Genomic DNA, 22754 nt, shown 5'->3' on the forward strand with positions numbered 1-22754 from the left:
ATTTTATCAAACCTAAACGCACAGCGGATGGACGGCACTTCACTTCTACACCACCTGATTTAAAGCCTCCAAAAGGAAATTGAAGGAACTATCACACTGTTTTCTCTAATCTGGATTTCTAAGAAATTATTACCATAATTCTCCAACATAGAACATTAAAAGTGAATCCAAGAGGCGAATAATCTCACGGGAGCCAGATGTGATTTGAGGGATCCTTGCTGGATCTCTGGCTGATGTCTTTAAGGTGTTCTCAGCTCCTGATAAAGCTGTTGCTGACTTGCAGCTGGCCTGGATTTAATCTCCTCCATATCTGCCTCATGCCTTATGTTTTGAGTTTTGAACTCGGAGAGGCTGCTGAGTGTTTTATTCATCAACTCTGTCAGATGCTTGCATCACCTGTCAGATGGCGGTGCTGTATTTCAATCACACCGCCTACAACTTGAAGTCTGGGCTCCATGACATCAGTAGCAGCATTGTTTTATGACCCTCTAGGGGTGCAAGAAAGGTCATTTCCTCATCCTGTATTAACACACTGCCTTTCATCAAAGACACCCATCTTCTGATGGGAAGCAAAAAACGGGAGAGAAGACAAACACGTTTTGCGGCGGACGGGGGTAAGAAGCTCCAGTTCCAGGGAAACTCGATGCTCCATGCAGGATGCTTCACATGTGTGCGCTCGGAGCCAGGGGGGCTGGCGTTGATGTGGGTGCAAAGATGGAAAGGGAATGAGGGGTGGTCGCATTTTGGGCAAGATTTTTTTCGTTTTGCCAAGAGAACCGACCATGGTTTCCTGGAACAATGCAGCTGATGAGAGTCTCTCCAAGGAAAATAAGGCTCTGACATCATGGGTTCTTAAAGCACACAGCTGAGCCAACACTCTCCTGCTATAATCAAGTCTCAGTGAATTTCCACTGTCGACTGAAACCGAGAAAGAGGGAGTATCTCCAAATCCCAAAGCTTAGTTGCTTTTTTTTTTTTTTTTAAAGACACTTTAATCTGGCTACTAATGTTCTGGTAGCACTTGCTGGACTATTTTCTTCTGCTTCACATCTGGATGATATAATGCAACATAGCGCTGCGTTAAAGTTGGTCACAATCGATGCATTACTTTCATGGCATCTGGGCAAGAGAATCTACAGAGATTCTTGGGGATTAGAGCAATAAAATGCTGATCTGACAAAAGCAAAAGCAAAAACTCAGCAGAGTTCGACTACTGCCTGCGCAACTGGGGGAAAAAATGAATGGCTTAAGACAGATGAGGCCTTACGTGGTGCTTTATTTTTTTCTCCCTGTGAAACAACCACCAGAATAAGTAGTGAAATTGGTGAGTGTAGTAAAACAGACCACAAGGTCATTCAAAAGACAATTGTGTGCTTAAGATGAGGAGTTGAAGAGTGTGGGGAGATTGTGTTTCAGAGTTCAGTCCAAAGTACGTGTCCTTAGATGCACTGGATCTCACAGTGCAGATCAATGAGAGCAGAGGCTGGTTTTTCCAGTCCAGGCTTCTGAGGTTACTCACAGATTCTCGTTTCACGACGCAACACTAAATAAGAGCACACAATGGAATAAGATAATCTTTAATTATTAGCTTGCTGTAAATGTTCTGCACGCAATCTGTCAGGTTTATTTGAAGGTTAGCTAGAACTAACTAAATGAAACTGAAATTGAGAAAAAGTTTTTGTTAAATGAACCGAATAAAAATGGTAATGAATTGCGGAGGGTGGGGGGATTATAGACATAATGTCCTTTGTTTTTGTGGTTTTTAATCTATTTAATCTTTTCTAACAAAATGGTGGCAGAAAAAGTTGAACAATGACTGAATAAATGTTTTGAAAATACTGTATGTAATGAAGTAATGCAAACATAATCACAATACTTTGACCTTTTTGAATTTTGCACTAAACATTTGCCAAATTATAAAATTAAAACTTCCACAATAATTAATAATATTTAACTAATAATAATTATAAAACTAGCAGATACACTCTAAAAACTAATATAACTAATTGAATTAGACATAAACTGTAATGAAAAGCCCAAATCTAGTTATTGTTAGTTAAATATTGTTTACTTTTAGTTTAGTTTTTACTGTTTATAGTAGTAATTTGAGTTTTTTCACACTTTTGTCAACTTTTAGGTGCAGAATTCAACAAAAAAAATTGATTAAATTTAGCAGACCAGCGAAATTGCTGACTTCAGTTTGAAAAGGCTAATAAATAGATGAATTAAAATGAAAGATATAGTTAGAATTTCTGTATGTTTTAGTGTTTTATAAACATACAATGTGGTTCTAGCTAGTTATAGTTTTTTCCTCATTCATTACCGTTGTTATTTATTCCGGTTAGTGACGATGTTCTCTCAACTTCAGTTTTTATTGTTTTGTTAGTTTTAGTTCATATATTTTTAATATGTTTGTTAAAATTGTCTTCATTTTGTGACAGTTTATGATAATCTGTGAAAAGATCGATCTCCTCCACCTCCTCCCTGAGATATTATGAAGAAATGCATTAACAACCAATCAGAACCAGGAGGCGGGTCTTAGCATTGTCAATCATCCTCATGTACAAGCTCTTAAATGTGCTAACGGCGGAGAAACAACTTACAGTTACAGAAAAAGTGCTCATCCGCCATCAACGCTAATGCTAACTAGCTTTAGGATTCACAACAGATTATGATTGACAGCGCTAAGACCCGCCTCCTAGCTCCGATTGGTTGTTTCTAGAAAGCAGAGGAGCTCAATTTTCTCACAGATTATCTGTGTCTTACCATCTTTTAAAATAAAAGTTACGACAGTGATCAATACTAACTGAATTAAACAAGAAGTCACAAGGAAATATAATGAAAAACCTAGAACTACTACAACCCAGCTCTGCATCCTGTAACCGGACCGTTGTGGTGGGAAAATCAATTCTGTATTAGTCTCGAGGAGGGATGTAATAACATCCAGGATGACCTGGAGCGAGCCGACCTCCCCCTCCGCTCCTCGTTTTGATCCCCGCCGCCTGCTGGGCGGCCGCCAGAGAGTCATCAAGGTCCCCATCCCTGCTCCATGTATGCATCCGTTTGTAAAAGTGCTGACGGCGAGTGGGCTGGAGCGCGGCCCGTCACTGCGAGCATCCTCCAAAGAGCTGAACATGCAGCTCTGGCCTCAAGGAGAACCACACCCTGTTGTGTTTGGGTTGGCAGACCCCTCCGCCTCCGAGGAAGTATCACGTTGTCTTTGGGTACGACCAGTGCGGTCAGCTTCAGAGTGCACACAGCTTGACTTTTGGCTTTATCTGCAGCCAAAATATCTTAAAGGACTTGAAGAGGGACAAACATCAACTATTTAATTATCTGCTGTTTGTGTGTCTGAGTCAACATAGTTCCTCGTAAAAGCTGCGACGTTATGTAAGAGGTAAAATAATGTCTTCGCGGTATTAGCTTTCCACCAACCGTCTGTGGGTCTGAAGTGCCTCAAAATTATTTACACCTCTTGTCAGTATAAATAAACCTATTCCGAGTGTTTTTTAGTAGAACATTAAAAGCATTGTGAAATCATCAGCTGGTCATCCACATAAACAAAATACTTATGCACTCCAAATTTTACGATTTTAACCTCTAAATGAATGGAAAAACATGAAGATTTTCCTTCCAGCTTCAAAATTACGTTTAACTTTATGCTGGAGATCACATAAAAATCCTGATTAAATAGGTTTAGGTCAAGGCTGGCCCGAGGTATATGCAAGTTAAGCAGCTAGCATGATAGCACCAAGCACCAAGCTAGCATGATAAAAAATATAGATACACCTCTGGAAAAAATTAAGAGACCACTTAATAATTTATGAACTACTGACAACATGTCTCCCAAAATTCCAAGCAAATATTTTGTATTTATTTGCAGAAAATGAGAAATGCTCAAAATAAAAAAAAGATGCAATGCTTTCAGACCTTAAATAATGCAAAGAAAACAAGTTAATATTTATTTAGAAACAATACTAATGTTGTAACTCAATATCTGGTGGAATAACCATGAGGTTTTCAATGTTTATCATCTGATTTTACTTTCAAATAGTTAAAACAACAACTCTGCATTTCAAAATGTAATTAATTATAAAAAACACCAACTATAGCATTTTACACACATTGGAATGACAAAGCAACTGGTATCGGGGGCCCCGAATGAAAACCTGCTTAGGGCTCCAAAAAGCCTTGGACTGCCCCTGTGTGATAAAGATTAAGGGCTATAAATGCTTTTTTAAAGGTATAATGTGCGAGTGTTGAATAAAAGCAGCCTCCAGACATTTCTGTGATGTTGACAAGTGGTTTATTCAGCAGGAATGGTGAACAGTTTGTCAGTATTTTTTTTCCTACAGAAGGCAATCAAGCACCATAAATAACAGGGCTGTAATTAAACAGTTTCTTGGACAGTGAGCTTCAGGAAAATACATTTACTCATTAAACACTTCAGGGAGTCATGAATGACTCACACACGTCCTCCCAGGCTTAAGTCTTTTTTGATTATTTCACACAATTGACAGATTGAAATGTTTGAGTGATTCATAAGCAGATGATTTGAAGTCGTTTCTGTGGTTTGAGCCTTAAAATATGCAATATACACAAAGGGATTTCTGTCTGGTTCATTCGCACTTCCACTTTTTACAACACTAGCCATATTTCAGATACTTACGCATTAAACTGCAGTGAAGTCGAGACAACAATTTAATCATGCTATAGTTATATTTTCATGAGTTATAATTTATTTAAAAAGTCTTTGGTATGTACTGTATATCTAAAGGAAGAACATATTTTCTCCATCTAGCTTTTACCTCACCCTACTCACCTGGGCAAAAATTTCTATTTTAAAAAGAATATTAAAAACCGTTGCAAAAGATTCACACACTTTAATGGTATTTTTTGAAGCTCAAGAGCAACAACGATGCCAGTCAATGGGATGCAAGCAATTTTTTGATTTAGATTCTCAGTAATTTGGTGTTTGAAGTGTGATCCTGCTCCTGAACCTCTAAAATTAAGTCAAATTTTTCCGCAATAAATTATTTGAAACCTTACCTGACTTTGAAAGTGGGACCATGCAACTTTTGTTAAATGGTAATAAAAATGCAAATGTTGATTTATGCATGCATAAAGATCTCAACTAGCTTTCGACATGGTGTTAAAATACAATTCTTTTACATTTTAGAGGGAATAGAGGGAAATAGAGGGAATCATGTTTTACCAAAATTATACAAGCAGCCTAATTCTCTAAATTATAGTACCAATTATACGGTTCAGTATTCAAAGACAAATCTTTCTGTGGAAATGTCTAAATTATCTGTGCCATTTGATAGTACCATGGACCACTGTTCTGCTATTTTAGCAATTTAACCCCTTCATGTGTACATACAGTGGTTACAATTTATGCAAAATAACGTTAATTAAGCATGTATCTACTAATAAATGTGAAATTTTTATGTTTTATTTTGCAAAATAAATGTTAAAGTAAACAATAAGTCTAAAATAGGTTCATGAATGTGCTTGACTGCTTAAAGAAGAAGTCGCAGTGGCTGGCTAGCTTGCGTAGCTTAGCTCTGTTAGCATAGACGTCAAAGAAGGAAATAGCTGTTTGGTTAACAAAATATCATGAAGATGTTAGGTTCATCAAGTTATTTAGAATGTTTGCAGTTTTTTTATTAACGTAGGATCTTTGAGGGTTCTTATAACAAACAAAACTACACTACACTGAGACTTTCTAGCATGCTTTTGGCTAAATTTAGCTAATACTGACAGATATGGAAGTGTATTGGTTCTAGAGTTGACAAAAAAATATAACTAAACAAATGTTCCCAACAGTTTCAGTTCCCTTTAGATCAATGTCCATAAGAATTGATGATTGATTTTCTAAAAATGTGGGGTCTGCTTTGGGCAAACGACATTATGCTAGCCATTTTCTCAATATGTTTAAGGCCAACATGAGCTAATAGCTGAAATATAAATCTTTGACTGATCACGTGTTATGTTTAGCGGAAGAAAAACCCCTAAAACAAATGTATTTCTCAACTTTTTGCCTAACCTCATAAGCACTGCTAAATTATTTAATTAAGTGGTTCGGTGGAATTTTATCGCAACTCTTGACTAGCCTTGTTATCATGCAAGATAATAAAGAGACAAACAACAATTATATATATACGCTCTCTAAAATCTAACTGTGAAAGTTAGAGGTTACATCTCCAACGTCAATCTATCTGATATGGCTGCCACTAATAAAAGTCATTTAAGACTAGGTTAACACTGCCGCAAGTAGTGACACAAATCCGATTTTTTTTTTTTGCCTTAATGCTATCTGTATCTGATCGTTTCATGAGCCACTTGGATATCCGATATACATCCAATCTTTTCAAATGTGATCAGAATCTTAACAGCCTACCTGAACGTAATTGATACTCGACAAACGTCACTATTCTGGGTCCTGATACGTGTAACCCATAATGAGGATTAAGTTGTTAATGTGTTGGCTCCAGTCAGATAATTTTAAAAAATTGGAAGCTAAGCTCCACCGTTAGCATCCATGTTTACTTCCGCAAACGCTGAGGATTTCTTCTTTATGGCGGTTGGCAGAACACTGAGCACGCTCTCCATTTGTGACGTTATTGCGCCCTTCCTACTGCGCATGCGGGGCACTTTCAGTTAGTTTACAGTTCACGCTAGGGAACACACAAGTCGCGTGTATCTGGAAGAGTGAACAACTACGCCGAAAAAATACGATTTGACGAAAAAAAAAAAAAATTTCGGAATTGGTTCACTTTCGGCTGCAGTGTGAAGGTAGCCTAAGTTAACATATTTTTCTTTTTTTTAAAAAAAAAAAAACTAATATTAGTTATCTTTGTTGCTGAGCAACCAGTTCCAGGTTTTCTTGCGATCAGAGCATGTTTAAGTGCCAATCTATTCACAGGTACAAGTTCTGGCTTTTAATACAAAATAAAATGTATAACTTCCTTATAAAGATTGATTTTCAGGACAGCAAAATCATGTTAAGTTGAAGTAAATTTAGTAAGAAAAATTATTTTTAAGAAGTTTACCTAAATTACTTAAATATGATCATGCAAACTATAAAAAAATGTAAAATATCACAAGCAAAATTATAATAATGAGCAAAATGCAATTACTTTCTGCTGTAGTAATTGCAGCAGAGGATGTCAAGCAACATCCTCTATTGTTGCTTGACATCCAACAATAGAGGATGTCAAGCAAAAGTTGCAAAATCCCACTTTAAGTTCCCATAATATTAGATACTTTGGCTTCCAGGGAGGCATATGCACACACGCACACACTGGACAGACAAAAGCACACCGTGACCTTTAACAAGCTTAAACACAACTGGAAGAATCACAGTATTTTTCTCAAGACATTGGCAAAAGGGATTTATGTTGAGAAAATAATTTAAGAATAGTAGAAAAAATAGCATTTTGCCTTCTTGGGGCCACAACATTGTATACTCATTTTCCTATTTTTTTTCTGTTTTTCTTTTTTCTCATTTTACTCTCCATGCATTCACAGAGATCACACAGATACATTTACTTGCTTCCACTATTGAAACTGCTTACAAATAAAATCACTATTAACATGGTGGCCACAAGGCTGTGCAAAAGGGAAGACCTCCAATGTAAGCCCTGCCATTCGTCTGTCTTAGCCATCTCTTTGCAAGTACCAAACTATAAAATAGCACCATTATACAGTGGATAGGATTTTTAATACAGTTTTTCTATATGAAACCATCATGTACAATGAGTGATAGTAATACATAGGTTAACATAATGGGAGTACAGTTTGATTATACACAGAGAGAGGAGACAGAGCCAGATATGAGCCATATTTGGGGCGTTTTCAGGGAGGCTCAGACAAAAAAAAAAAAAAAAAAAAAAAAAAAAAAAAAAGCAAACCAAAAAAAACCCTGTTTTCTGTCAATTATCATGCGGTGACTTCTCAGAACTGGCTTGTTTGTGAGATTTGTGAAGGTGATCTTGACCCTTAGTCATATTTGGATTATTTATAAGTGTAATTGTGTACTGTTGCAATTCTGCATCTCCCCTGTCAGACGTTGGTTGGTTGGTAATGTTTACCAGTTTATTTTGCATGACTTCCCAGTGGACTTTGAAACGGATGCTGTGCTGTTTGGTTGTCATTGCATCAAATTATGCAATCCAAGCCAAAACTAGTATTGGGAATTTTTTTGTCCTCTATTAAACAAGAGATCAGAGAGTGATAATTAACTTTACTAAATCTCACTTTACTGGGATTTTAACTAATAGAATTGAGAAATGGGAAAAATTTTGTTTTCCCTAAATGTTTCCAAACAAAAATGTGAAAGTTGTGGTGTGCACATGCATTCAGTTTTTGAAATGCCTCTGGAGGAGCTGCAGAGAATATGTTGATAGGGTCACTGTTAGTCATGCTCTATACAAACATTTGTTTTGTGGAAAAGTTGCACAGAGAAACTGAGATTTCTGAAAGAAGTCCTGTTTAAATTTGGCAAAAGCCACACAAGGAATGAAGCAAACATGTAGAAGAAAGTGAGTAAGTCCGATGAGACGAAATTTGGGATTTTTGTTCTTTGTCTTGTGTACATGCTTTTATTTTGCAGGACCAGGGAACCAATCAGTGTCAAAGGGAAGATTAGTGCAGCTAGGCCTGTCGCAGTAAGCAATAAATCAATTATTCGCATGATAAATTTAAACAAATGGGAAATGGAAATAATCATTTCCAGGATTATTTATAGTTTTTCAAAAACTGGATGACGCAAGTCTTTACTTTGGTCTCTTTAGAAGGACAGTTTTGCTAATAGGGACTTTATTATTCATTTTATTTGTTATTTCAGTTTTTTTCTTTATTGATTTTTGAAAATGAGTTCTAATATTAGTTGAAAACAGTCTCAAAACAAAAATATTATCAATTATCCCAATAACTTTTGTTGGCAATTTATAGACCAGATAAATTTGTTATTGTGACAGGCCTATTTACTAGTTTAAACTAGTAGAGGAGGAGCTACTTTGGAATGGTGTATTCCGGTATTGGAATGGTCTAGTCAAAGTTCAAAAAAAAAAAAAAAACATAAAAATGGGAAAATTTTAAAATTGATGTAACTGTCAGTCTGAAGACGTGCAAAGCAGGAGGGGACATATCCAGACAGACCTGCAGGATTCTCCCATTTCACAACTTTGTGGTGTTTTATAATATAAAACCCAATAAAACTGATTATTTTTGAAAACAGCAGTGCGGTTAATTTTCCAATATAGTTCAAATATTTTAGTTTTTTTCTTAAATCTTTGGTCTTGGCTCAATTTTATTTGCCTTAGCCTAAGAAGTTACTTTCAAAAAACTGCTCATTCATGATTTGTACGAAATGTTTGTTTTCAGATAGCTGGAGTTTTCGCAATCATATCTGGAAAAACTGGTGACCTGTGAAAAGCTAACAGAAAACAAACATAATGGCTGATTGTCACTATTTGATTAGCGCTCTCATTTATGCCAGCTGAACTTTGAATCCACTGACTGACCCATTTCTGTTTATTAAACAACCACGACAAGCTGAGAAGTCAGAAATCTTGGGTTAATTGAAGAGCTAATTAAAAAAAAACAACAACTAAAACCTACAAATTTTGGTTTAAGTGGGGTTTGGAAAGGAAATTAACAACAGCAACGTTTAAAAGTCCGACAATAAACAACATGGTGTTGGTCTTTCAGATAAACAACATATCCACAGTAATGCATAGTGCATAAAAACAAACGCTAAAGATAAAATTGAATTTGAGCAGGGATAGAAACTGCTATATGTGGCTGTGACAAAGAAGTAATCAGAAGAGTGAAACGGATGTGACCAACTATTCCTGTTTGGGTGACGTTCCCACCTGCTCTGGAGCCAAGGAAGGTTGCCGTTTAAACATGGAGGTATAGCAAGCTCTTATTGTGTCTTAGCAGCTAAACTAGTCTGTTAGATTGAGTTAACAAAGATTTCCTCCCGATATGGAATGGTGCAGTGTTTAAGATGATCACAAGTACCCTCATCCAACCTTTTAACTCAACTTTTCTACTGTTTGAAAGCTTTTAGGCCGTTTTTAGCTTCGTTTTGTTATGTTATACAGTGAACCATTCCACAGGGGTACCAGGTAAGGCCACTCCCTTCTCTCTTCCTAAGGTGTTGTCCATGCGATGCTTCCCTACATTCGGTAAGTTCTGCCCCCGGAGCTGCCTCGACTTGAGTTTTTCGGATGGACTTCCTGCAACACAAAAACAAACACATCTTAGAAGTCACTACCACTGAAAGTTGGGTCAGTTGTTACGTTATGGGACTTTAGGAGCTGTTAAGTTGGAAACTGGAGGATCTTTATGTGGCATTTGAACCAATAGTATTAGTATTTTATACCAGGGGTGGCCAATCCTGGTCCTCAACAGCCTGTGTTCTGCAACTCTTAGATGTCTCCCTGATCCAACACACCTGAATCCAAGAGCTGAATCACCTCCCTAGTGCAGTCAGGTTCTCCAGAGTCCTTCTAATGACCTCATTATTTGACTCAGGTGTGTAGAAGTAGAGATATATCTAAGAGTTGCAGGACACCGGCCCTCGAGGACCCGGGTTGGCCATCCCTGTTTTATACCATTCCCAAACAATAAGGAGAAACAATCTAATCTACAAGAACCAAACTGAGAACAACCAATGAGACCCATCAGAATCTAAGGGTGTTTTCACATTGGGGACCAAAATTGAAATATTTCTTACATTTTCAGCTGGTGTGGTTTGTGTCAAACCAACCAAACTATGAAAAACCCGTTCCCCTCCTCGCCAGTAAAGGAAACAACACAAAAGCCTCTGAAGAAGACAACGAGTGCAACTTCTTTCTTCGTAAAGTGTCAACAAAAATACAACGGCATCAGATTTGGCTGTAGGATTTCTCTTTTGTCTTTGTCCATTTCTACCGCTAGCTCCAGATTCCTGTTTGGTTTGGTTGCATTTACCCAGAATAGTTCACTTCTATATCTATATCTGTATTTGAATCGCACCAGAGTTCACTTCAATCGAACAAAGACCATGATTTGTAGGCAGACCAGTGTTTGGTTTTTTTGGTTTGCATCAGAGTTCGATTGCGTTCACACCTCCCCAAATGAACCAAACGTTTTAGACAAACTAAGTAGAGTTTGATTAAATCAGACTAAATAAGACTAGTGTGACTGAATCCTTAATTAGCTTTTTAACCACTTAATTGTCATGATGACACTAGTGGCGTTTCCATGACAAAACTTTGGTTACATTCCACTAAAGTTAAAAGAGCACAATTTCACAATTGCAGTGTTTCCGTTAAACAAGAAACACAATTAAAATCACACAAATAAGTTTATTCACACGATAAGTGAAAAAAAAAATTCCACGGCATTATCTTCCAACTACTTCCTGTCTTCTTTGTGATTTGTGCCAGTGGCAACATCCGGTTGTTGACCGAAATGCAAAAAAAGTGTCTCCATTGCAGTTTTGTGAAATAAATCAATTTCAATATGGCCAAAAAAACACCTCATCCTTCCACCAAAACTTTTTATCAAACAACGATAGTTTCCAGTAAGCAAATTTATTTTTGAAATGTTAAATTTTGTAATTATATGGTCAATGGAAATGTAGCTTCTGGTGTGTTCATGGACCCATTGACTTACATGTAAGTGTGTTTGGTGTGATGATTAAATTAAACATTAAAGTTCATGACATCTCAATTAGAAAAAGACTGTACAAGGACATTTGTTTGTAATCATTGTGCCACAAATCACCTAAACGCTAAAACATGGATTTGGCCATAATTCACTGCACCGTGTTTGGAGAAAACCAAACCCTAACGACCTCACACCAGCTGTAGTGGAGGCGTAACACAGTGGTGGGTTATGATGGGGGCTGGCGTCAGAGCCACAGGACCTGGACACCTGACAGCCAATGAGTCAGCCATTAACGCCTCTGTAAACCAGAGTATGGCAGCATCAACTGTGAGGCCATCTGTCCAATGGTTGGCCTAAACTGGGGTCAATAACAGAACAGCAATGTACTGACAGCCATACATCTACAATATACCACAGGGGAAGCAGCTGCCTAGTCAAAGTCCAGATCTTATCCTGATTGATATTTAGAGGTAGACCATTAGGGGTGCAAAAAATGATGTCTGAAAAGCAGAACGAACTGATGTGGAGAGGAGGTATTATTCAAATGTAGGGTGCACTTAATTTTCCAAATTCGTGTTACATAATGCTAATATTAGCAACATTAAAACATCAGCTTTTACCAAAGGATGAATTGGTTTATCCTTTAGTAAGGATAAACCAAATAATGACACATCCACCAAATTTGGCCAAATACAAACACCCTCTGTTCAAGCTGCTCGCCCATTTTCAAGATGGCCGCCATACTGGCTGTAGAATCCCTACATTTTGGTATGAATATGCACTAACTCGCCCAATATAGACGTTTCTAGCATCAAACTATATATTTTTGACTATGTAAAAACCAAATCTTAGACTCTAAAATATTACAGAAGCTTAATTTTTCCTTATTTTGAGTTTAGTTTAAAAAATAAATAAATAATCAAACACTGCTCTAGTTATCACGCCTGTTTGTATAGATTAGGGTGACCAAATATTTTCCTAAAGCAGACATATTGGAAATTTTATTTTCATATTAGGACCATATTATATAAATATTTGTTATTTTGCTTGCAGGTATTATAATATAAAAATGGTTTTTAGTTGTTGCTCAAATCGAGCCATAAATACATGATTTTATGGCATTAAGTTGGCTTTAGTTGTGATAAGATCGTCCATACCTTGAAGGATGGATGACTATGTCCAGATGAAGGTCTCTGTCGGAGGAAAACAAAGCCAGGTAAATTGGATTTATTTAGATATTACTTATTTTCAGGATTTATTGTGTTTGTTCATTGGTCTGAATCAGTCGTGTAGAGTTTGCTCACCTTCTTGTTTTTTGTCTTGTCTGGCTGCTGCGCCGTCCTGCGCTCTGTGCCCTTGTCCACTCGATGGCCCGGGTTGCTGACCTTGGGTGTCCTTGGCACATCTGTGTGGCGCTGTGCGCGAGGAGAACGAGATGTCTTGCTAGTCCTGGCGGGTGCGCAGTACATCTCCAGGCGCCGCAGCTCACAGCTTTGGAAGCAGCACTCGTCCACGATGCCATGCGACCGCCTTGCGCTGGGCCCATAGCCTGTTGGTTTATCTGTTTGGCGAACAAAGAAACTTGTAACCAATGGTGATTTAAACTAAATCTTGCCATCTCGGGTTGTTTACATTCAAGCAAAATTCAACCAAACTCTTTATGAAACTGTTTGGTTTTCCACGCATACAGTGCCATTTTATAACAGAGTCAAGTTACCTTCAGCTGTTACAAAAATGCTACATATATGAAATATGACTTCACATTTTAAGGCCTTGAAATTGGGTCTCTGTCTCTTTAAGAACTCATCACATCACTTGTCTGTTAACGCTTTGACACTTTTACTAGCATTGCAATAATTAGTTGGTATAAGCAGAGGCAGAGTTCCACCAGGTGTTTGCTAATTGCAGCTGGCTAGTCTGAATTAATTATTTTACTAGGACAAAATTATAAGAGCAAAAAGGGCAATGACTGCTTAATAACCTGACTTTGTGTTTTCTTTATTTCCATAGGAAATCTTAACCTTTATTCAGTTAGTTTAACTTTAAAGTAAACTGTAAACAACTTAAAATTGTATCCGATTTATTAAGTGACCCAAATGCTGTTCTTTTGTTGAGAATAAGTTCAGGTACATTGTACATTATTTTTTAAAATAAGTCCCAAATAATTTGTTAACTTGACATTAGTTTGACGTTAATCTACACATTGCTTTCCTTACTTTATTTTATTAAAATATTGCATGCTTAGTTTATTGTTGAGCAGGTACGTATATATTTTTTTTGTAGTGCTTGCTCTTCAAAAAGTTATACTTTTTGGTCTGCTAGTACGTTTGACTTGATGATTGATGAAATTCCTTGTTTTATGGTACTAAAAAGGTTTTTCACCCACATAATTTTAACTTCAAGACCAACCACCTCAACAATCTACATAAAGTATATTTTTGTTAGCTTTGAATAGGAAAGATTTGAGATACTGTAGGTTAAATTTTAAGCAAGTCTGGAGGGACTTTTTAGTACTTTTACTGAAAAAGCCAGAGGTCAACAGTGGCCTGGACGGATATTTTAACAATGATAAAACCTATTAAAATATCAATGAATTCTTAAAAATCAAAGTGCCTGTGATACTAATTTGGAAATATTTGCAATAATTGTGCTTATTTATGACGGTAAATGTGACGTTTTATTACATTCTGTATTGATTATGGACTATAGTCTGACATCAATTAAGCCTGAGGCAGCTGTTTAGTACAAGTAAGAAAGTTTTTGACAATTTTTATCTGCAATAAACTTCCAGTTGTGTGTTGGCGCAAAAAAAATGCAGGGATTTGTTGATTTTTGCGTGAATTTAAACTGCAATTCTGAAGAAACTGGAGGGACTGGTTAATCTAATTTGGCAGTAGAGAGATAAAAACTGCATTGACAACATAATATTTAAGCACAGTTGATGTTTAGTCTAGAATCTAAAGGGCCACATAAAAAGATACAGTGGGCCGGATTTGGTTTGAATTTGGCACATGTGCTTTAGTGGAAATGTTGCCACACCTTTTCTTTCTTAAATTTACCAAGTTTTATCTCTGGCTAACAAAAATTCCCATGACCTTCTAATAATAATAATAATAATAATAATAATAATAATAATAATAATAATCCGTACCCAGCACACTTAGCAAAGTTTCAGTCTATAAAACAGATTGTGTTTTTCGGCCTTTATTGTTCTGCCAGGTTTCCCAATGTTATGCTTGTAGTCGAGCAATGATAACAGCAATAAGTAAAATACGAACCAACCTAATGACATTAAATTCCTACAAGTAAAATTTACAGAAATGAACACCGCGGACCAAATTTGGCAGCTGCGTATTTGAGAATGTCCTATTCAGCCATTTTTGGCTCCGTAAATTTTTTTTCTTCGGCCCTCTGAGTCCGATCCACCTGCAGAAACATCGAGGCCTCTCTGTTCATTCACATGTTCATTTGGAAAAAGCCCCCCTTTGGAGCCATTCACATGCATACATAAGTGAAAATTTACTGAAAATGTTTTCAGTAAAAATTTATAAGGCTATTTGAAGGTCACTCTCTTTTCGTGATGACGCCATTCCCACCGTCTTACTCAAAGACGATGCTCTTTGTTGGAAAAACTCAGAATCTCCATTTAGAATTCCCAGCTCCTTTGGTAGCAAGGAAAAGGCTGGGAAGAGATGGGCTTTTCCCTGTGACCAAATGAAATAATAATAATTTAATATGGCATTTACAAGGAGGAAATGCCTCTCTCAGAGTTAATAGCTTTTGGCTTCGAAGTCTGCCAGCGCTGACAAAGTGCATTAACTCCTGCTCTGTGTTTGCCTTGTTCTGACGATGTTGCTTGGACAGAGGGAAGCTTTCATTCAGAAACAGAAGCATCTTTCTCCTCTGGATTGAGAAAAAAAGAAGATAATAGAGGCGTGAATGAGATAGAGGAGAGGAGGTTTTGTGGATGAATTATTTATGACTAGGAAACCCAAGTTGTCTAGATGTATAACTTCTGAATGAAACGTTTGATTGACGGTATGCTAATCTCGTTGAGCATTTTATGCTTTTCCAGGAATTTGCTCCAGTTACTGAGTAACAAACTGATGATGTGTTGCTGTGGGAGCAACCTTGGCTGCTATGTTAACGACTGATGTGAAGAAATAAAGAGAAAAACTTAACTCAAGTCCACACTGGTGGTTATATAAACACCAAACCATTACGAGCAAAAAGCAGGGATCTGTGTCCGTTTGTTTGGCTGCATTTCCAAGAAGAAGAAGAAGAAGAAGGAGAAAAGACTTTGCAAATTAACACCCGGTGTTATTCCAAACACAGTTTGCCACCCTGCTGCACAAACAGCTGGAAGGGAAAGATAAATCAACTGGTTGCTACTCTGGATAGTTAGGAAAAACATACATGAAGTACTCAGCTCTAAAAGGTTTTGGTTTTAAAGGTTTTAACACTTTCGATAATTACGCTAATCCCTCATAAACAACGACTTGCTTTCCAAAAGTGTTCTCAAACAAATGAGAGTAATTTGCATCGGTTTTATGCCTCCCTGAGCGAAGTTGCAGCTTGCTTTATCGTCTCCTTGCGTTCCAGAGCTCTAGTATTTTATAAGACTTGTTTTTTTGTTGTTGTTTTGGTGTGTGACAGGGTGAGTATGTAGGGTTCGATAACTGGCACAGAAAGCTGAGTTTTACAGCTTTTTATGGTTCATAAAAATAGATTCTTGGAGCTAACGCACGGCTCTAACCCGCACGGTGGCCGGCGTTTCTGACGTCTGAGCAGGACGATGAAAGCTGCTCCAACCCAGCAGAAATTTACCTGTTTACTATTAGTGCCTCTGAAAAATACGGAAGGTCTTTAACTGGTAACTGAAAACAAAGAGATTGGTACGGGTGATGAGTGAAAACAAAAAATAACACCAACTTAGTGTTTTTCACACCAGTTTATGTCTGCAGTTGCATCTCAATATATTTTAGTATCATCGTGACTTAAAGTTTAAATTAAGACTGAAGTTTAGATTCCCAAAAAATTACTATGTAGCTCCAAACAGAAATGTTTACTAAGCCGGTAACTTAGGGTTTCCTTCAGTGTATCATAAGCCTGGCGGGTCACCAGGCTTTACTTGTGCCCCCACCAGGCTTAGCATTGCTTATTTATTTAAGTTTCTTTTCTATATTTGCATTTTTTAAGACTTTATAGTTGGTGTTCAAATATCAGTCTCCCAATTTTTTTTATAACACATAAATATTAAGTGATATTTTCAAATTTCCTGTCAACTTTAAACATTTTTCTAGTTCAAAAACACAACGGCCGCTGGATGAATGACTATCCCAGCACCCAACCACTGAGCTCAGCAAGTTTTCTGGAGGAAACCTTGTAATTTATGCAAAAGTGTTGAGTGAACATTTCAGAAGCAGGCTTCAGAATATCTTAAGTTTAATCATTAAAGTTTGGGTTGTCATTATTTATAAGCCATCATCAGGCTTTTACTAGACAAATCTGTGTAAAACTTTGAATAATTAGACATTTACAAATCACGTTAAAACTGAATCTAACCCAAGATAAGAGGTGTAAGACGCCCAACGAACATCAAATTTCTTGTAGCGAAGAAATAAGCAAATATTGTCAAGAACATCTAACAAAGTGCCAACTTACACAGACTCTACAAGTCTAGAGTTGAAAGTCTAAAACTTTTTTTTAATAAAGATTGCCAGCTGCTACCAACTATTGTTTCATATCTGCCTTGATGACAATTACATTTAGATTTATTTCCAGAAAAAAAAAACCAATCTTGTTTCCATTTAACCTCCCAGCTGAACATGGAGAAAGACTGAGAGAGAAAACTATTGTTTATACACTCTATGAAGGAAACTTCCTGGAGAAAAATGTGGTCCACATTCAGTCAGGAATGGCAGAAATGACGATGAAATATCTCACAGAGAACAAATATCTCTTTAAAGTACTAAATTCACAGACATAGCAACCAAAGATCCACAGATATTTGCACCTCTGTGCAAATATACAAGTTAGTGAGATTCATCTTCCTGACTTCAGCTCAGAGAAATCAACTTCTATTTTTGAGGGATCCTCAATAATACCAACTCTGATAAATTACAGACTAAAATGAGTAAAATCATGCAGAGACAAAAAAGTCTCTAGACTGCAAAATTTAGTATCTATTCCACTTCAGCCAATGTTGAAACCAAACAGAAACCTGAAAGCTTCAAGCTGCATGTTAAAATTGGTTTTATTAAATATCAGATCTTTGGCAGGAAAATCATTTTTATTTCAAGACTTTATTATTGATCATCATCTTGATTTTTTGTTCCTGACTGAAACTTGGCTGAATCAAAAATAACAGCTCATCTATTTTTATTGAATCATGTCCTCTAAATTTGAGCTTTATAAGCCCGACCAGAACCGACAAAAGAGGATGTGGAGTCACAGTTTTGTTTAATTCTGCCTTTACTTGTAAGCAGACGTCTTATGTAAACTTTTTATCTTTTGAATATGTTGCCTTACTACTAAACTCGTCCTCTTGTATCTTGCTGCTGAATATATACAAACCTCCGAAACTCTGTGCAAACTTCTTTGATGATTTCACTGAATTATTGTCCCTAATTTTGGTTGATTTTGTTCTTATTGTTGGTGATTTTAATTTTCATATCGACAATCCATTGGATCGAGGCAGTAAAGAGCCAGGCCAGATCCTGAATCACTACGGACTAATCCAACATGTTTTGGTACCCACACAATATCATGGACACACTTTGGACCTTATCATTTCTAAAGGACTCATTGTATCTAAAATTGTAGTGCTTGATGTAGCATTTTCAGATCATTTTTGTATTTTTTGAGACAGTTTTCTACCTGCACAAAAAGACAACTATACACAGGTCATTTCAAAAAGATGCATTACAGAAACTATCAATTTATTCGGGCTTTTCCTTCGACTGCTACACACTCCTGTACGTCTCTGAGTGATCTAATAGGCAATTTTATTTTTAAAATTGAGAAAGTTATTGACACCATTGCTCCTGTTACTACAAAAGTAGTCTCTGGGAAACGTGAACCACCTTGGAGAAATTTTGAGTCGGTTAGAAAAGGGAAAGCAGAGTGCCGGAGAGCAGAACGTCGGTGGCGTAAAACTAAACTACAAACACATTTAGATATCTACAAAGATAAACTCAAAATGTTTAATTTTGAACTGAGAAATCCAAGAGAGAGGGTTTTTTTCAAATGTCATTTCTACCTCTATCAACAACTCTCGTGCTCTGTTCTCGATTGTTATCAGATTGACAAATCCAACTTCTTCTGTTAACCGTGAATTTTTCTCCTTTTTCATAAATAAAACAGAGAAAATAAGGGAAACAATAAACTCCTCTGTGTCTGCTGTTAGGAAACAATTAACTATATTTTCCCCTGAACAGAATTTACCTCTGATGACCCACTTTAACCTGATCACTCAAAAAGATTTGAGTGACACTTTACATCATATGAAATCATCCACCTGTTCCCTTGACATCATACAGTTTATCTTAAAGGTCTCAGATGTTTTGGCTCCTTAATCTTTTATAAATAATTAATAAGTCACTCTCCTCTGGAGTCTTTCCTCAGACTCTAAAGACTGCGCTAGTTAAACCACTTCTCAAAAAGCATAATCTAGACCAGGGGTCTCAAACTCCAGTCCTCGAGAGCCGCAGTCCTGCAACTTTTAGATGTGCCTCTGCTGCAGCACACCTGAATAGAATAATTAAGGCTCTGGAGAACTGATCTACACAAGGTGGAGGTAATTAAGCCATTTCATTCCAGTGTTTTGTACCTGTGGCACATCTAAAACCTGCAGGAATGCGGCCCTCGAGGCCCTGAGTTTGAGACACCTGATCTAGACTCATCAATTTTAAGCAATTACCGACCAATATCTAATTTACCTTTTTTGTGTAAAATACTAGAAAACATTGTTTTTCAGCAGATAAATGGCTTTCTGGCCCTGAACAACTGATTTGATGTCCACCAGTCAGGCTTCCGTCAACATCACAGCACTGAAACTGCTTCATTCAACAACCTCCGTCTAAACACTGACCGTAATAAAATCGTGTCGATTATGATAGAAAATTGGGTTGGCATTTCCGGTATAGTACTCAGCTGGCTTAAATCTTACCTGTCCAATAGAACCTTTTGTGTGTCCATAGGCAATTTTAAATCCAAACTGAATGAAATTACAGATGGAGTTCCCCAAGGCTCCATCCTGGGGCCGCTTCTTTTTAATATCTTTATGCTTCCATTAATTCAAATTACACAAAATAATAAGATAGAATACCACAACTATGCCGATGACACACAGCTGTACATTAATCTTTCAGCAGGAGATTACAGTTAGGTTCAAATACTCACTAAATGTATTGACCAGATTAAAGTCTGGATGGGCCAAAATTTTCTCCAACTAAATAAAAACAAAACTGAAGTATTAGTGTTTGGACCAAAAGAGCATAGATTGAATATAATCACCAACCTTCATTGGATTAAAATGCTCTGATGAAGCTAAGAATCTGGGGGTAATCATTGATCCTAATCTGAACTTTAAAAACCACATCAAATCTATCATAAAAACATCATACTACCATCTAAAAAACATTGTTAAAATTAGACGACTCTTGTCCCCACAAGACTCTGAAAAATTAGTTCATGCCTTTGTTTTTAGTAGACTCAATTACTGCAACGCTATTTTTACTAGATTATCAAAAAAAAGCAATAAGACAGCTCCAGCTTCTCCAGAATGCTGCTGCAAGAGTCCTAACTAAAACGAAAAGAGATCAGCATATCAGCCCAGTTCTAAGATCCCTGCACTGGCTGCCTGTTGCTCAAAGAATAGACTTTAAAATCTCCCTACTGGTTTACAAAGCACTTCATAACAGAAACCCAGACTACATTTCTGATCTTCTTTAATCATATAAACCACTCAGACCTTTAAGATCATCAGAATCAAACCTACTAACTATTCAGGGTCAGAACTAAACACGGTGAAGCAGCTTTTTATGCTCTGACACGCTGGAATAAGCTTCCTGCTCAATGTAAGACTGCCCCTACCTTGAGTTTATTTAAAACAAGGTTAAAAATCTTCTTATTTGACGTTGCCTGTTCTTAAGTTATTTTTTTTAAAGGTTTTATTGGCTCTAGTGGCTTTTATTTGATAGTTAATTGACAGGAAAGTGGGTAACGAGAGAAGGGGGAAGACATGCGGCAAAGGTCGCCAGGCCGGGAATCGAACCCGCGACAGCCATGTCGAGGACCAAGGCCTCCTTATGTGGGCTGTTCTTAATCCCTGCGCCACCACAGCACATCCCGACGTTCCCTATTCTTAAATATTTTTTAACTCCATTCATTCACTATATTCAAGATTTTAATGTTCATTTTGCTTATTTTTAATCTGCTAGATTTATTTTTTTGTAATTTTCTTGTACAAGCACTTTGAATTGTCTTTGGCTGAAAGGTGCTTTATAAATAAAGTTGCCAAAGTGGCGCAATAGGAGGCAGAAAGCGTTAATACTGAGGGAGGAAAACGACTGACATGCTGCAGCTGGGAGCAATTAACTAACAAAGATCAGGTGTGGAGGAAAATAACAGGACCTGAATCTAAATTAGATTACTATAGTATTTCAATTACATCTTTATCTTTGCTTATTTGAAATACTGAGATATTTTTAAATATGAGTTTCACATATTTAGTCCAACACACCTAAAGGATCAAATCTTCTTCAAAATCTTGGGTTGATAAAGATTAAAGTTTTTTGCAATTTTCTGAGGTGGATCCTTTAGAAAACCCAACTCTGATATATTAAGGTAATCCTGGTGTATTAGCAAGTAAGTAATTAAAGCTTTAAATATATAAAAATATAAATAAACCAATAAAACAAACCAAAATCCAACATTGACTATTGGATAAGTTTTTATTTCCTTTATCACCCTAAACAAGAATCCTCTTCCACGGCTCCAAATATTCAATATTTTAATTATTCTTTTGACTTTGAGTTTTTGAAAATGTTAGACACTTCCTTCCTGATTAATTAAGACAAACACACGTCTGACTCACTAGCTGCATTTGTGCTCAAATCTTTCTCTATATTCTGCTAATTCAGAAAAACACAATTTCACAATTGCAGTGTCTCCCTCAAAGGAGCAATATTATGTATTTTCCAGGCACAAAGTGCCATTTTATAGCATAATCAAGTAACTATGTTCACTTCAGCTGATATGACTTAAGAGAAACTTGACTTCAGAATTTGACGCCTTGAAATTGGGCTTCTGTGTCTTTAAAAACTCCTGCTCTTTGTGAAACTCTGCCTTCAGGAAATCATCACAACATGGCTCCTCTGTTAACCCTTTAACAACGTTTTTACCTGACAAGTAGCTCCTATAACGAGGCCAACAGACTAGGTGTTTGCTAATTGCTGCTGGCTAGTCTGAAGGAGCTGAGGTGAGGTGGAATCTGGTAAACGGCAGCTCTGAGGAGGAGCTGCGCCTCGAAGGCGGGGCTAGTTCCACCCATGCATTTTTGGGTGAAAGGATTTCTCAAACATGATTGAAAGAATCAAAGGGACACCCCAGGCATGTTTTTGATGAAGGAATAAGATTACAACATGATGTCTAGCTGTAAAAAAGTTTATTTTAGATAACACTGCCCCTTTAAGGTGTTTAACCCATTTTCACCACATGCCAACAAAAACAGAGGGTAAAAACTCCCTGAATATCCGCTCCACCTGATTTACGGGTCTAAATCCGGAGAACTGACTGTCCTTTACATGAGGCGCCTCTTTGTTCTGCTGAGCCCTAATTCCCGGCAGGATTTGGAGATTTTTTGGTTCAGGTGTCTTTTTTTTCAGGGGGAAACTACAACTTTTTTTCTTGGCACTGAAGAGGACACAAGAGGCCTTTCTTCAGACACTTTCTCATCATGTTTGAGCTCAGTGTATAGTGATGGAGGGAAGAGGAGAGGGGAGTCCTGATCATCCTGTAATCCCTGTAATCCCCTGCTGCTGAGGGACGAGGCCTCGTTGTGCGTGGGCGCGTGCGTGACCATG

The 22754-nt window shown here is 37.1% G+C and overlaps 1 protein-coding gene across 2 annotated transcripts in view; it reads right to left on the reverse strand.

Annotated features, from left to right (window-relative positions):
• Positions 1-4289: 4289 nt before the first annotated feature.
• Positions 4290-22754, reverse strand: part of igf1 (insulin-like growth factor 1) — a 38288-nt gene continuing 19823 nt past the window's right edge. For both annotated transcript variants that reach the window (XM_044107856.1, XM_044107855.1), the window contains 3 exons: positions 12972-13228; positions 12825-12860; positions 4290-10250 (listed from right to left, as the gene is read on the reverse strand). In XM_044107856.1, the coding sequence (XP_043963791.1) occupies positions 10191-10250; positions 12825-12860; positions 12972-13228 (353 nt within the window). In that variant the 3' untranslated portion in view covers positions 4290-10190. The remainder of the gene's footprint in view (positions 10251-12824; positions 12861-12971; positions 13229-22754) is intronic.

This window comes from Gambusia affinis, linkage group LG23, assembly GCF_019740435.1.
Source record: "Gambusia affinis linkage group LG23, SWU_Gaff_1.0, whole genome shotgun sequence".
NCBI lineage: Eukaryota > Metazoa > Chordata > Actinopteri > Cyprinodontiformes > Poeciliidae > Gambusia > Gambusia affinis.